The 15,165-nt window shown below is 44.4% G+C and overlaps 1 protein-coding gene across 1 annotated transcript in view; it reads left to right on the forward strand.

The window, feature by feature from the left end:
• Positions 1-8,387: 8,387 nt before the first annotated feature.
• The window catches only part of ZPBP (zona pellucida binding protein), a 1,976,511-nt gene continuing 1,969,733 nt past the window's right edge, over positions 8,388-15,165 (forward strand). Inside the window, exon 1 of the mRNA XM_069613425.1 lies at positions 8,388-8,562. Within this exon, the coding sequence (XP_069469526.1) occupies positions 8,439-8,562 (124 nt within the window). The 5' untranslated portion in view covers positions 8,388-8,438. The remainder of the gene's footprint in view (positions 8,563-15,165) is intronic.

The following is a 15,165-nucleotide window of genomic DNA, read 5'->3' on the forward strand; positions in this document are numbered from 1 at the left end:
TTTAAGGAAGAATCAAGGGTACAAGAGCAGACTACATGGCAGGGTTGCAAGACAGTTCCTTCCCAAGCACGTGAACGTTCCTCCCCATGTATCCTAGACAGGGCATCTGCTTTTAAATGTAGAGACCCGGTCGATAGGTGAGCACGAAATTAAACATGGAAAAGAATTTGTGCTACCTGGCGTGGCGAGCGGTGGTACATTTTACTGACTGTAGGGCAAGCAGATTTTGGTGGTCGGTATATACTTGCACCGGAGTTGTAGTACCAAGAAGGTGATGCCTTCAGACTGTAAAGGCATCCCGAACTGCTAACAGTTCTCGCTCGGTGATGGTGTAGTTGGTCTCAGATTTCGTTAACTTCCTGGAATGATAGGCCACGGGGTGAAGGAAACCTGTATCAACACATAACTGCGATAGAACAGCCCCTACGGCTTGATCCGAGGCGTCAGCCGCAATGTAAAATGGTCGACCTGGGTCAGGGTGTTGCAATACAGGAGCTGAAGTGAAAGCAGTATTGAGGGTATCAAAAGCACCTTGAGCTTCATCAGTCCAGATGAAGGATCGCTTTGAGCTAGTGAGGGCTGTTAGGGGGGCAGCAGTAGCTGACAAAGAGTGGATGAAACGTCTGCAAAAGTTAGAAAACCCCAGAAAAGATTGAAGGATTTAACTTAGGTAGGTACAGGCCAATCTAGGATGGCTCTGACCTTAGTGTTACTAATCCGGACCCCTTCGCTAGTAATATCATACCCAAGGAATTCCACTTGGGTAGCGTGGAAGATGCATTTTTCAAGTTTGGCATAGAGGTTGTTCTCACGTAACCATTGTAAGACTGTAGATACGTGCTGAACATGTGTTTCATATGAAGGTGAATATATGAGGATGATGTCCAAATATACTATGACATACCGATCCAGTAGATCCCTGAAAACATCATTAATGAAACACTGGAATGTGGCTGGGGCATTGCACACAGTACTCATAGAGTCCATATTTGGTCTTAAATGCCGTTTTCCACTCATCTCCTTTTCTCATGCATACCAGATTGTAAGCCCTGCGCAAATCCAACTTTTTGAAAAGGACAGATGAGCCCAATTGGTCTAATAGAACCTAGATAAGTGGAATTGGATACTGGTTGCGGATGGTGACCGTGTTCAAGGCTCTATAATCTATACAGAGATGTAAGTCCCCCTCCTTCTTAGGAACAAAGAAAAGAGGGGAGGCCGCTGGTGAACGAGAAGGCCATATGAACCCAGACCTCAATGCTTGATCCAAATATTCCTTTAGTACTGCATCTTCCTTTTGAGTCAGGGAATAAATCTCCCCAGAAGGTAAAGATGCATCATGGACCAGGTCAATAGGACAGTCATATGGTCTATGTGGAGGTAGTGCCTCTGCTCCCTTCTTGTCAAAAACTTCCCTGTACTTTTCATATTCCCTGGGCAAGGAAACGGTTGTGATAGCCCCAATTACCGAGGCTGCGTCCAAATTTCGGACTTTGCCGGGAATTGTGGGTAATACATTCTGGGGCGATGTCAGACCTCTGTGGATTCCCATGGATGTCTTCTTTTTGGAAATGCATGCGGTGTCCTGCTTTCCTTGGTTGTTGTGACACCCCAGGCCCAAATCTGTAGGTTGTCCACAAGTGCAAAATCCCTTAGAATCTGCTCTGCCGAAAGACTTGGGGTTACCAGTGGTTTAGCCTTTTCCCTTTGCACCCAGGTAGGTGCACCCACACATGTGAGGTACCGTTTTCGTTGGGACACCTGTGGGAATGCGGGAAGGTAGGACATTTGTTGTGTTTGCTTGCTTTTCATAACGTTTTCGAACATTAGCTGCTTCACTTTTTCACACAACCCTTTCATTTCCCAAATGAGCCCTACATTTAGTTGCTGATTTAGGTACTATACACTTTTGTAACCTGCACAAGTCACCTACCCTTCAGAAGGTCTGCCTGTGCTCTTTCAAAAAAAGTATGCGTGCCATTCCTCACCACATTTGTTTTCCTTACTTACACATGCTAAGTACGTCCGTTTAGGCCGTAAGCATAAAACACTTGTGAACCATGGCTCTGTTTTTGGCTTGTGGTATTGCTTGTTTTGTGAAACATTACAAAAAATGTGTGATTTCCTAACTGGAAGAGTCGGGGAATGTGGCGGGGCTTTGCTTTTCTCAAAATTCACAGAAGCCATTGCCTTACCGCGCCAACCATGTCCACCACATAACTTTTTTATCTGCCCTTTTCCCAATTTTTCCCCAAACTATGGAATTTTTCCCTACATAGTTGTTGCCTGATATTGTGAAGACACTGAAGGCTGCAGGCAAGTCTTCAAGATATATATTTATTGAGTTAAATGGTGAAGAGACCCCCAGCAACGGCAGAGGCCACCTTGCTCATCAAGAAACAACTTCAACTGACAAAACTTAGAAGACTGAAAACAAATCAAGCAAACACTTATCCTATGACCTCACTAGAACTTGAGATAGTAAGCATTCCATTGCTTATACCATTTCTACAGTAAGGAAAATCTCCATGTAAACAACATCATAACACCTGACCTGCGCAAATCACCCCTTCCTAAACTTGGAATTTTGTCTACTTTTCAGAAATGTATGCCTTTCTGTCTTACCATTCAGCTTTCCTACCCTCCTCTTCCATTCCGTCCACGCATGTCCTATTGGAAAAAGGCCAAAATCACCTACCTCTCACAAAACGGCTGTTAACCATATCAAAATATGTGTTTTTGGTTTCCACTCAACCTGTTTGTGAAAGAATGGAAAATGGCAAATTCAGCACAGCAGCCCATTTGTTCATAGCTCTTACAAGAAAATAAACACAGGCTTCTTTGTATATCATTTTATTGGCATTTTCTGAAAAACTCCAAAATGTTCTTCCTTTTTGGTTATTTTCTCTCACCCCCATACAGCAAACTAGGATTCCTTGGTGGTGTTATGACCGACTACATATGGAAAGAAAAGGGGCCACATTTGGCCAAGAAATCTCATGTAACAAAAAAGTTACAAGGGATTGAATGGCGACATACCGAAATCACCAAAAAAGGCCTTGGCACTGGGGGGGAAAACGCTTGGCAGTTAAGGGATTAAAGCACTCTACAAGCATCTTCTTCGTCCCAGTAGTACAGCGATGAAATGAGGTTTTAGTGTTCATCCCGCCTAGTCACCTCTTCCTCGTCCCAGTCCCATCTGAGAAAAGGATCCAGGGGGAGTAGAAGTGAGGATACCCTCGGGTTTCAGACACTAGTTATGAGTTTTCCTTTAATTTAAATAAAACAATTTTTACCATGTCCATGTAAGTTGTCTGACTCCTTCTTCTGGTTCACCACAATGTGCATGCAGTTCTGCAAACACGCCAATCCATCTCATCCTTGTGCAGGGGCAGGTTAAGATGGACTAATGGACTTTATTTAAGAAAGTAGAGTGTTGCCTTCTGTGCTAGTATTTGTTGGTCTGCTAATTTATTGTAGCTGCATAAAAACACCACTTTATGCCATTATATCATATAGTATTTATTATAGAGATTACCCCACAGAACTGTTATTTATATAGTCTACATAAAGTTTACCCTGCAAGGGGTTTTGTTCTAAATTGCTGTGTAACGTCTGTTCCTTGAGATTCCTTGTCTTCATTTCAATAATTGTTAATGTCTGTCTGCTGGTTAATAATGAACAAGAGGCGATTCCCCAAGAGTGGGAAGAACCACAGTCCCCACAGGATATAAAAATAGTTGTTAATGAGGAAAGAGCTCTTTCGCAAGGCCAGAAAAGGCACACACAGGGCAAGAGAAATTACAAGAAGGGCAATAAAATAAGTTAGGTAAAAATGAAAGGAAGCCAATTACTAAAAAGAAAAGTATTCCCTTAGATGAAACATCGGCAAACTATACGGAATGCATTGAGGTGGCAAATAGATATGACTTGAACATAGGTGGGAAGAAAAGGAAAAATAAAGTCTTAAAGAATGGCTTATGGGTAAGGCTAAGGAAATAGGAAAGAAGGATGAAATAGAAAGCAATTCTTCTGGTATGGTGGTACCCAAGGATGTAGATACCAAGAAAGGGCAAGAAGAAATCAGAATAGAAGACTTCAACCGACTGGAAGACATTGAGGCTGGGTTAAGATTCCTCAACATTAAAATCAATACAGACCGGACTTGAATAGCAGGGACAGGGAGATTTATAGAGCAGAAATGGAGAGGCTGGCTATCAGCAGGAATTACTATGCTAAAGATAATTAAAGTTGGGAATGGAAAGGGGAATGTGAACAAGGGCAGACCAACAGTGGAAAGAGCATTAAAATAATAGAGAAATGCCCTAAATGGGATAGCCCATACTTAAACCGTGGTTGGCTTCTCAATCATCTAAACACCATTCCTAAACTAAAGCATATAAAAACATCTGACATTGAAAGGGTTATTCTGCCAGCATTTGGAAGTTAGGATAATTGGGTAATAGTTCAATTCGGAACAGCTGTAATTGTGGAATTTATTAAAGACCATTTTAGAGAGCTGTGTGACAAGGACTAGGAAATTATAGTCTGTAACAATGTGGATTGTAATCATGATAAAAGGGTACAATATGTGAATCGCAATGGGAAAATTGAGACTGATCTGTCGGGTAGCAACGGCTTGACTAAATGGTTCCCAGATGAACACTATCGTCTAGAAGGTTGAAACGAGGAGGAACCGGATTTGAGAATGGTTATCTCCTGGAATAGTAGGGGCTGCAGGTCATTACTACACAAAGAGAGTATTGCTGTTCCGAAAAACTGCGATATATTCACCATACAAGAAACTTGGGTGTTGGGCAGTATCCTTATGGATGTGTTCAATGTTTTAACAAAGGTGGCTATTAGGGGCCCTAAAGGGAGACCTAAAGGGGGATTATGTGTGGGGATTAAAAACCATCTAAATGTCAGGGCATATGACAAATTTGATGAATGACAGTGTGTCATGAATGTTGTGATAGGCAATTTTGAATCAAAGAAGGAAATGTTATTGATTAATGTTTATTCACGCCCAATGGACAAAAATTTAAGGGAGGTTGGAAAAATTATTGCAGATACTCTGGAGAGTTGGCATATGGAAGCCCCAAGAGCTAACGTGATACTGTTGGGGGATTTTAACAGATATTGTGACGTGGCTAAGACAAAGTTGGAAGAATGGGAGTCACTCTGTGCGGGGAGTATGACTTACCCTTGGTGGGGGACTTAGATCATCCCAGCTCCAATCATGGTTATCTCCTTAGAGCTAAACAACTCTACTACCCAGAAGGGAACAGAGCAGGAAGACTATTAGCAAGACAATTGAGACAGAGGGTAGTAGCTCAAACAATCTTGAAAATTAGGGAAGGGGAAGGGTCGGAGGTGACAGAGAGGGAATCATAGAGTGTTTGGAATGCTTTTATGGTGCTCTATACTCTTCGGATAGGCCTTGGGAAGATTTGCTGACTACATATCTGGCAGACGTAACCCTTCCAAAGCTGTCGAATATAGATAGGGAGGACCTTGAGACAGATATTACAGAGGAGGAAGTTAGAGCAGCCATTGGAAAGCACCCTAGGAATAAGGCACCGACCGGGTTCAGGTGTTCACAGATGTTAATACCCTGCCCACCAGGGTGATTTGTGTCAAATGGAGGAAAGAGGATTGCCTGTATGACAGATGTTCAGAAGATAGAGAATCACTCCAACATCTTCTCTCGTATTGTGAAGCGTTAACGAACCAAAGTGTCACCTGCTTTAAAAAACCTACCAATCTCTATGGACATAATACAGGGAAAATTATTTGGGAATTGTGCTGGTCCAAGATGCCTTACCAGTTTAGCAAGTCCCTGTTTCAATTCTTGTCTATGATTAATTTGGTAGACATAGGATAGGGCTTTAATGGATGTAGGTACTGGATTAATTTGTATGAATTATGTCGGAGGATTGATGGTGTATATTTCTATTTATTTTGCAGGAAGAAATGTATTTTAATGTGATTAAAGGTATTAACGTAATGAAATTAATTTTATGTAATGGATTGTGATGAATTTGTGTAAGGTTTTAATCTGGTTTTAAAACTGAATGCACAATAAATAAATACATTAAATAAAACCTGCTGTCCGGAGGAAAGGGGGGTTGCTACAGTGAGTCTCGTTTGTCGTTGGGTTGTTGTTTGGCCATGTGTTTGCTCACTTTGCTGACTGCTAGTAAAGTTGTTCACCAAACCAGTGGAAGAGTCTATGGTTATTTTCCCATGACAAAAGAGAACGACAAAAGGGAGATACTTACCTTTGGCTGCTAGCAGCAAAGAAGAAGATGAAACCTTGACTTAGCTTCCTTTTATGGTCTCAGATGGAACAGTGATTGGTCAAGCTGGGTCAGGTCTAACAAAGCTCTCTTGCCTTGGGACTGGTCCCATATTTCATTAACTGATTTACCAAGCATGTTGGTACTGTTATATGTTAAAAACTTTATTATAATGTTTTTTCTTTGCCGCTCATTTTAAAAGTTAGAAATTATAAAGCATAAGAAGACTCTGGGCTTTCAGTAAAATGTGGGGCTTGTGTCAATGACTGACAGACACAAATACAGAGGGTATAACTTCCTGAGAGCAACCCAAACTATTCCACAGCAGGTATGAGGATATGGACTATTGGTCTGGATAGCTGCTGGGCCTGGGGGTGGCTTATGCCCTCCCACTTAGAGGCAGAAGGCATCACTCTGATGTGACGCTTGTGGCTTTGATGGCAAGACCCAGTCAAATGTCTCATTTTAGAGTGCTGTGTATTTTACTTAAACGCGCCACATCGACACATTGTGGAGATATTCTTGTGTCAGATCTAGATAGAATTGTGAAGATTAGCATGGGTCACATCTAGATAGAATTGTGGAGATTAACATGCGTCAAATCCACAAAGAATTGTGGAGATTGGCATATGTTACATCTAGATAGAAATGTGGTGATAATCTTGTGTGGTTTCTAGATAGAATTGTGAAGATTTGCATGTGTCACATCTAGATAGAATTTGGCGATAATCTTGTGTCGCTTCTACATAGAATTTGGAAGATAAGCATGCATCACATCTAGATAGAATTGTAGAGATTAGCATGCATCACTTCTTGATAGCATAGTGAAGATTAGCATGTGCAACATCTAGATAGTGATGCCATTAACCCTACTAAAAAATCTCACCCCTATGCATACACCTCATACTCAAACCAAATACAACCATACCTCTATGAACAACAAACCACACGCACTTCACTACAATTAACAAAACAAACCACATATAGCCTTGCACAACAGCACATGACAACCAACCGAAAAGCAGACTTAAGCTCAGTGAACAGTGTTAACCGAACTGATGCTGCCAACAGCACATCACAGCTCACTTGCTCTTCCCCTGCTCAGTCCTACTAACCCATCCCATCCTCTTTCCCTTTCAGATCCGCCAGAGCGCAAAGGGACCAGTCCGGTGGTGATAGCGCGCGGTATAAATATCCTTTAACATTAACGTTTAAACTATCATTAACATGACAGCAGCAACATACAGTGGCAGAGGACAAAAGCCTCCCCAGGCAATACCAATAGACACTCCATCTAATGAACTAAAGGCTTAACTGCTGGATTCAGCATTTAGATGACCTATGGCTCCAACGATTCGCATCTTTGGGACAGTAACTTGCCTCTGAATTGGGACGAAGAAAGCATCAAATGGGCCAAAGGAAGTTGAAATTGCTATTCAGCCTACTGGCCTCAGAGGAAGTGGGGGGCGGGTTCAACCGCACAATGGGTTTAATGGGCCCACTCACTATTAGCTTTCAAAACTGCAATCCTGCCCCCCCAAGCCACCCCCCTGGCCCCCCCCTTACCAAATGCTGAGGCTGGCTCTGCCCCTGTGCAGTAACAGGAGACCCCCATTTATTTTTTTAAACCTAAAAGGGGTTGACGTTGTATAACTCTTTATCTTTCTCTTGCAAACAATTGCCTTTCATCCAGTACAGGACAGTGGGGGAAAACACCACATGTTAGTGCACCTGTTTAACTAATTTAACCCTTCTCAAATCAGTAGGCTAATGCACGCCTGCGTTTGTCTGCATTCGTTTTTTTTTTAGTTCTGATATACCCAACGAAGAATGCATCTAGCGGAATGTAAACGAAAACTGCAGGTCTACGCAACTCATATCTAACAGCTGACAATTTGCGACCAGCGAAACTGTCTACAAACAACACAAGGTTGAGCTGGACCAGTAATCGTTCGAAGTGAACGCCAATCCGAATCCTACTACTGGTTTAACTACACTGCACCAAGGCTGGTTCTGCGCCCACACTCCAAATCCCGCGGGCTGACGTTAGAACGGCAGACGTCTGTGACGTAGGCGGAGGAAGTTTGAAGCTTCTGGAGGCTCCTGAAAGCGTATACTTTGTTTGCGGCCTAAGCGATGGCCTCTGAGGGCGGCCGAACAGTCGCTCCCCCGCGCCGGAGACAACTTCGGCGATGGCGACGCCGCCCTCAGCATAGGCTCTTGCTGTTTCTGCTGTTGCTTGGAGCCAACGTGCCTGCGGGTAAGCACTGGCTGGGTGGGGTCTGACATCTTGAGATTCAGAGATAGGCCCTAGACCTGAAGGAGATAGAATACGGTATTTACTGGTTGTAGCTCCACAATCTGTCGGAGTGTCTTTGCTCAACTTTCTGTTGTACCCTGGAAGATAATATTGACTTTAAAATAAATGTGTTCGAAAATGTCCATCTCCATTTCATGTATATAATTAAAAAAATGTAAACATATGGAACTATATTTTACCAAAATACCAGGGGTAGCGGAAGTGACATCACATGACCACTGGTGACATCACAGGAAGGGATGTCATTTGACCCCACCCCGAACTGACATCATGGGAAGCATAGAACATGACCTTTCACCCCATTTAATGAGTCTATCAATTATAGAATTCCAGAAAGACAAATTATTTGTTATTCATATTCTTTCTTGTTTAGGGTCACTGCTCAAAGTGTTACACTTGTGGAACCCCCTGTTTGTTTTTAAGAGGCCTTAACATAAATTCCGGAGAAATTATTTGCTATTAATATTCTTTCTTATTTAGGCTGACTGCTCAAAGTGTTACACTTGTGGAACCCCCTGTTTGTTTTTAAGAGGCCTTAACATAAATTCCAGCCTCTCCAGAAACAAAGAGCCGCATGGCACTGGCCACAGCCCAGGAGCTTCAATGTAAAAAAAACAAAATAAATATATATATATTTTTTAGGGGAAGCAAGGGAGACCACAGGGGTAGCAAAAGAAACCTCAGCTGGGGAGCCCCAAATGATGTCTCTGGTTATGGATAGTTTGTATTTCTTTCAAAACACTTCAGTAGTTATAGCAATCTTAAGTCAGTGTTGCATCATTGTATTCGTTGGTAGTATATGTTTTGGCATTCCATACCTCCTCAAACTTTTGAGTTACATGGGCGGAAGAAAACTGCTGATTTTGTTTTCTGCCGGTGAGATCACATTGAATGGTATGGAGACATTTTTCCATGACGGGCGGGAGACACCCCCACTAAAAGTGTGTGAGTTGAGAGGCATGGTATTTTGGCCATCTGATGGCGTGTAGTCAGCTTTTTGGCGGTGTATGGTAAACATGCTTAAAAACATAGGCATCCCTAGGGAGGGGGAGGGGGCAATTGCCCCTCCATCCTATTTGCTGCTTTGCTTCCAATTGCTGGAATGCCCCCCCCCCCCCCGCCCCTGGCAAATAACTCTTTCGAGGGGCCTTAAAAGTGCTCCTTCACCAGGCTGTCAATCGCTCCTTTTCAGTCACTTTGTTTGCTTAACCAGTGTGCTTTCTTCTGGCCTGAAAAGGACACCAGGGAAATCAATGGGCCAGGAATATCCCTGCGGTGGGGCCATCACTGCTAATAGCAGGCTACCTACAATGTCGGGCACACTGTTGTTTTCCAATTGTGCTGGGTACACTTGCATAGAAAAAAACAAAAAAGACATTTCCAAAATGAAACCTGCTTCTTAAACTTGCATTCACTAGTTTTCTTTAAAAAAAAAATGTCAGACTACCACACAATATCCTGCAATTTTAGTGCCCCTTCCTTTGTGGTTTATCACAAGATACATTTATAAAGATGCTGTATGCTTGTGAAACTGCTTAATCACAACTACTTCTGTTGTGTTAAAAACTGCTTCTGTTCTGCTGACAGCAATTATTAGGAAATTAAACTGGGTTCATGGTTGTCAACTTTCACTACGGGGAAGAAATTCCTCACACCCATCCTGAATATAAGCAAGGACCAGCCTAACCCATCCACTTGCTGAACACATGTTATAGCACTTGTTGTTTATAGGGAATTGCAAAAAGTCATAAGATTTATAGACAGTTTTAAATAACATGCCAATTTGTACGTTATTTGTATTTGTATTTTATTGAATTTATATAGCCCTTTAATCCAAAGTGCTTTATATGAGAACACGCAAAATACAATAAGCATAATATGGAAATTGAATCATAACTTGAAAACAGTGTAAAGAACAATTTATAATATTGCACAGGTGAGGAGGGAGTAGGGAGGGGCAGAGGAGACTGAGGGAAAGGGAGATGTTAGTGGAGGGAAGAGCAGGAGTAAGAGGGAATGTGTGAGAGGAAGAGGAGAGAGAAGAGTAGGATTAGAAGAGAGCAGGGAGTGGGGGCGAAGGAGGTAGGGCGGGATAGGGAGAGTAGTGGTAGGAGGGGAGGAATGAGGGGGAGGGAGAAGAGCAAGAGGAAACGAAGGGTGTTAGGGAGGTGAGTGGAAAAGATACGATTTGAGAGAAGAGCGAAAGGAAGGGGAAGAGCGGATGTGAAGGGGAGGAGGTTCCAGTGGAAGGGAGCAAGGAGTTGGAAAGATCGGAAGCGGGCACAGGGAGGAGGAGGAGGAGAGAGTACGAAGAGATTAGCAGAGCAGAGAGAGCGAGAAGGGGTATAGAAAGTGAGAAGGGAGGAGCGGTGGGGGGGCAAGACCATAGAGGGATTTGAAAACAAGACAGAGGATCTTGAATTTGAGCTGGGAGTGAAAAGAGAGCCAGCCTAAAGAGGTGAGAGAAGAGGAGATAGAATCAAGAGGTGAGAGAAGGCAGAGGGAGCGGATGGCTGAGTGGTAGATGGATTTGAGTGAGGCGAGGTGAGAAGAGGGGAGTCCAAAGAGAAGGGAGGAATAGTAGAAGGGTCTGGAGAAGATAAGGGAGGTAATTAAAAGTTTAGTAGCGTGAAAGGTAAGGAGGGGTCGGATTTTACGGAAGTTGTAGAGGTGAAAGCGACAAGACTTGGCAATAAGAGAAATGTGGTGAGATAGAGAGAGGAGAGAGTCAATATGGAGACCAAGATTACGGTGCACGTTGTGTGTATGAAAGAGTCCGGACACCTGTCGAGGTGTTCCCGGTCTCTGCCAACTCACGTCGAGGTGCAGAGCGGCAAGCTACACTCGCCAGAAAATTATTGAAAAAAATAAATAAATAGCGGACTAAGCAACACATGCCAGGCTGGCCATCCAAATAGGAGAGAGAAAAAGAGACTCCCCCTAGATGAACTGCTGGTGCAGAAGGTGGCAGAGTGTCCCTTGTACCCTGGAAGGACATGTGCTGTGCTAAACCGACTGGAGTTTACTGAAAGGGTGGCCAGAAGAAAATTGTCTGAACTGCTTGAATGTTCCTGTAAGCACTTGTGGTAGTGGCTCTACACAGTGAGAGTGTTTTTTTTTTCAACAAAAGCTGTGAACTTGTCCCAGCAAAAAGAAATGAGCCAAAGGAGGTGACATGGAAGATGAGGTGCCCTCATCTATCAATAGATGGCGACATGGACTTCAATCTGGCGCGGGACTACAACAGGTACTGCAGCACTTCCATAGCAATCTTGTCCCAGAGTTTGATGTTGCGGGATCAACGGCTATATGATATGATAATTTATTTATATCGCGCTCATACACAAGTGTTTCAGAGCGCGTCAAGGCAAGGGAGGGGAACAGGGGAGAACAAAACGATCTTACTAGGCCCATTGGCATTGAGAACGCGCAAGTGCGTGGGAAAGTGAAAGGGGAAAAGTGCATGGAAGGGGGAGAGTGGAAAGTGCAGAGCAGAGCATTTAAATAATAATAAATGAAAATAAATAGATGATAGAGGCAATACACAGTGGTAGTGCAGTCAGAAAGTGCTGTGTTTAAGGCAGCAGACTGGGTAAGTCTGATAAGTGCAGAAAAAATAAGAAAATGGTGTGGGGGAACTGTATGGATACAGATACAGTCCACCAGTTCAAGGGGTGGACAGCAGGCAGTGCAGGAGGGTGGCAGGGTAAGCAGGTAACTGGGCCCAGGGGACAGAGGGTGGCCAGGTGCACGGTGCCAAGAGAGCAGTGCAGCAGGGGAGAGCGAAAGCAAAAGCAAAGAGGAAGGTCTTGAGGAGCTTCCGGAACCGGAGATGGTTCTCCTCAAGTTTTAGAGTGGCAGGGAGGCTGTTCCAGAGGGAGGCCCCAACCGATGACAGAGATCTTTGAAAAACGACTGACCTTGAGGGAGTTAGAAGTAGATGAGCGAAGAGCTTGAAAGGGGAAGTATTTGCGGAGGGATAGCTGAAGATATGTTGGACCCAGGCCCCAGAAAGCCTTGTGAACAATGCAGAGGATTTTGAATTTAATCCTAGCGTCCAATGGGAGCCAGTGGAGAGATTTCAGAGCTGGAGAGACACGATGCCAGGGCTTGAAGCCAACGACAAGTCTTGCAGTCCTGTCTGGATTAGTTGCAGAGGACGGAGAGTAGAGGCAGGTAGATTTAGAAAGAGGCTGTTACAATAGTCCAGCCTAGAGAGAACCAGAGCTTGGGAGACAGTGAGCTTCTGGGGGAAGGAGAGGAAAGGCAGAGTACCTCTGAGGAGGTGCAGTAGGTAATTTGACTTTTTAGAGACCTCAGAGATGTGGGCGGAGAAGGAAAGTGTGGAGTCAAAAATGACCCCGAGGTTCTTAGCCTCGCAGGTGGGTGTAGGAGGCGGGCCAAGAGAGGCCAGCCAGAGAGTGAGGGGAAAGTATGGTGAAGGTGTGCCGATAAGGAGGATCTCAGTCTTGCTGGCATTCAGACAGAGATAATTGGCGTCACACCAATCTTGAATGGCAGTTAGGCAATCAGAGATGAGAGAGGGAGAGGAGGGGCTGAGGGAAGCCTGAAAATTAGTTAAGTATCGTCCGCATAGCACTGGAAGGTTGAGCAGAAAATGGCAATGCAGTGGGCGAGAGTTGCCAGGCATTGGTTGAAAAGCCAGGGCGAGAGGTTAGATCCCTGGAGAACACCACAGGTAGAGAGGAAGATAGATGATAGGAAGGACCCAAGTTGGACCTAGGAGGGTCGATCAGAGAAGAAAGGGGTCAGCCAGGCCAGTGCCTGATCAGTGCTACCCAGGTTATCATGGAGACGGTTGAGCAGGATGGTATGGTTGACAGTGTCGAAGGCAGAAGAGAGATTGAGTCGGATGAGGACAGAGGGACTGTTAGAGTCAAAGTTGGAGAGCAGATCTTCACAGATGTTGAGGAGAGCAGTTTCCGTACTACTGGCAGCTCTGCAGCCAGACTGATGGTCATGCAGACAGCCAACAGAATCGGAATGAAGGTTAAGCTGAGAGACAGCCAGCTTTTCCAGGAGTTTGCCCAGAAAGGGAGTAATGGAAATAGGGTAATAGTTTGCCGGACAAGAGGGATCAGCTGTAGGTTTCTTGAGAAGAGGATGCACAAGGGAGTGCTTCAGAGTGGAGGGGAAGGATCCTGAGGCAAACGAGTGGTTGCAAAAATCAGCAAGGGCCGGAGCAAGGGTGTTAATGTGATGATGCTATGATGAGATAGTGCTGGGTTTTATGGTGCAAGCATTTGGACATGTTCTTTGGGGCTGCCAACATCTGGGATGGCGATGGGTGTCCAGCGATGAGAAGACAATGTGGACGATGTGGCAAGATAAACCACTATGCAAGCATGTGCCTGATGGCATGGTGTACATTTTCAATTTGACTACAAGCACAAAACATCTTAGGAATTTTATCCACAGTGATACAGTGTGGGAGTGGAATGCGGCCAAAGAAGACCTTGCAGAGGACACAACAATGATCTTGTTCAACACATATTGCCAATCAGAAATTTTGGTCGATGCAAGTTCATCAGAATTGGGCACAGTGCTGACACAGGTGGATGGTGAAGGTGTTCGAAGGCCCATCGTGTTTGCCAGTAAGGCGCTCAAGGGTATGGTGAGAAGATACTCACAAATTGAGCCTGAGGCACTGGCCATGCTGTAGGCTGCCGGCATTTCATATGTCTTTGGGTGGCCCGTCACAGACAACTAATTGCTACATATACTATATGGCTCCCCCCTCAGCCTGCAACTGAGATTGAAGAGGTGGATGCTGCAACTGCAGATTAATGGAGTGACGCTACGTTTTGAGGTGGGACAACAAATACTGCTGGTTATGGATCCGAAAGAGGATGTCTCACAGGAGTTTAGATGTGAGGAAGAAGATAGATACTAGGTGAGGAGATACCCGGGAAGAGTACATAGGAGGATGCTGGCAAGCGTGGATGAGATTCTCTCAGAAAATGACTAATAATATATATAATATAAGGGATGCAATATTGTCCGCCTGTAACTGTTGCAACGTAAGGCAGACGTGACGTGAAGCCCTGAATAAAAGGGCTTGCCTTTTCCAGAAGCGGGCAGTTACAACACCATCCTCTGTGTCTCTGGTCCGGGCCACACCGAGCCTACAACAAGGCATGTTTATGGATCCCTTAATGTGCTAAAATCACTGCATTACCAATGGTGCAGTTCATGTACATGACTTGAAAGTCAACAATGTTTCATCTACAGCCACACTGTCCGTTTGCATAGATTTATTGAAGGTGTACCAGTGGCTACTTGTCTATAATGGGCAAGGGGGTGCTGACCCACGGGCACCCTCACCCATTATGGTGGAGCCAAGGAACCAGCCAAGTGTAAACACCAAGCTTTTTGCAGCCGAGGGAGCGCTCTTGGGCTGGCTTGAACTGTCAAAGGGCAATGCGGTTGTCAAGATACACAATAATGGGAAGAGAGGTCGACACTCTCCACCGAACCACAGAAGCCGAATGAAGTCGACCCTCCCACCGTGGTTGGCACAGG

This window comes from Ambystoma mexicanum, chromosome 5p, assembly GCF_040938575.1.
Source record: "Ambystoma mexicanum isolate Mex_15411 chromosome 5p, UKY_AmexF1_1, whole genome shotgun sequence".
Taxonomy (NCBI): domain Eukaryota; kingdom Metazoa; phylum Chordata; class Amphibia; order Caudata; family Ambystomatidae; genus Ambystoma; species Ambystoma mexicanum.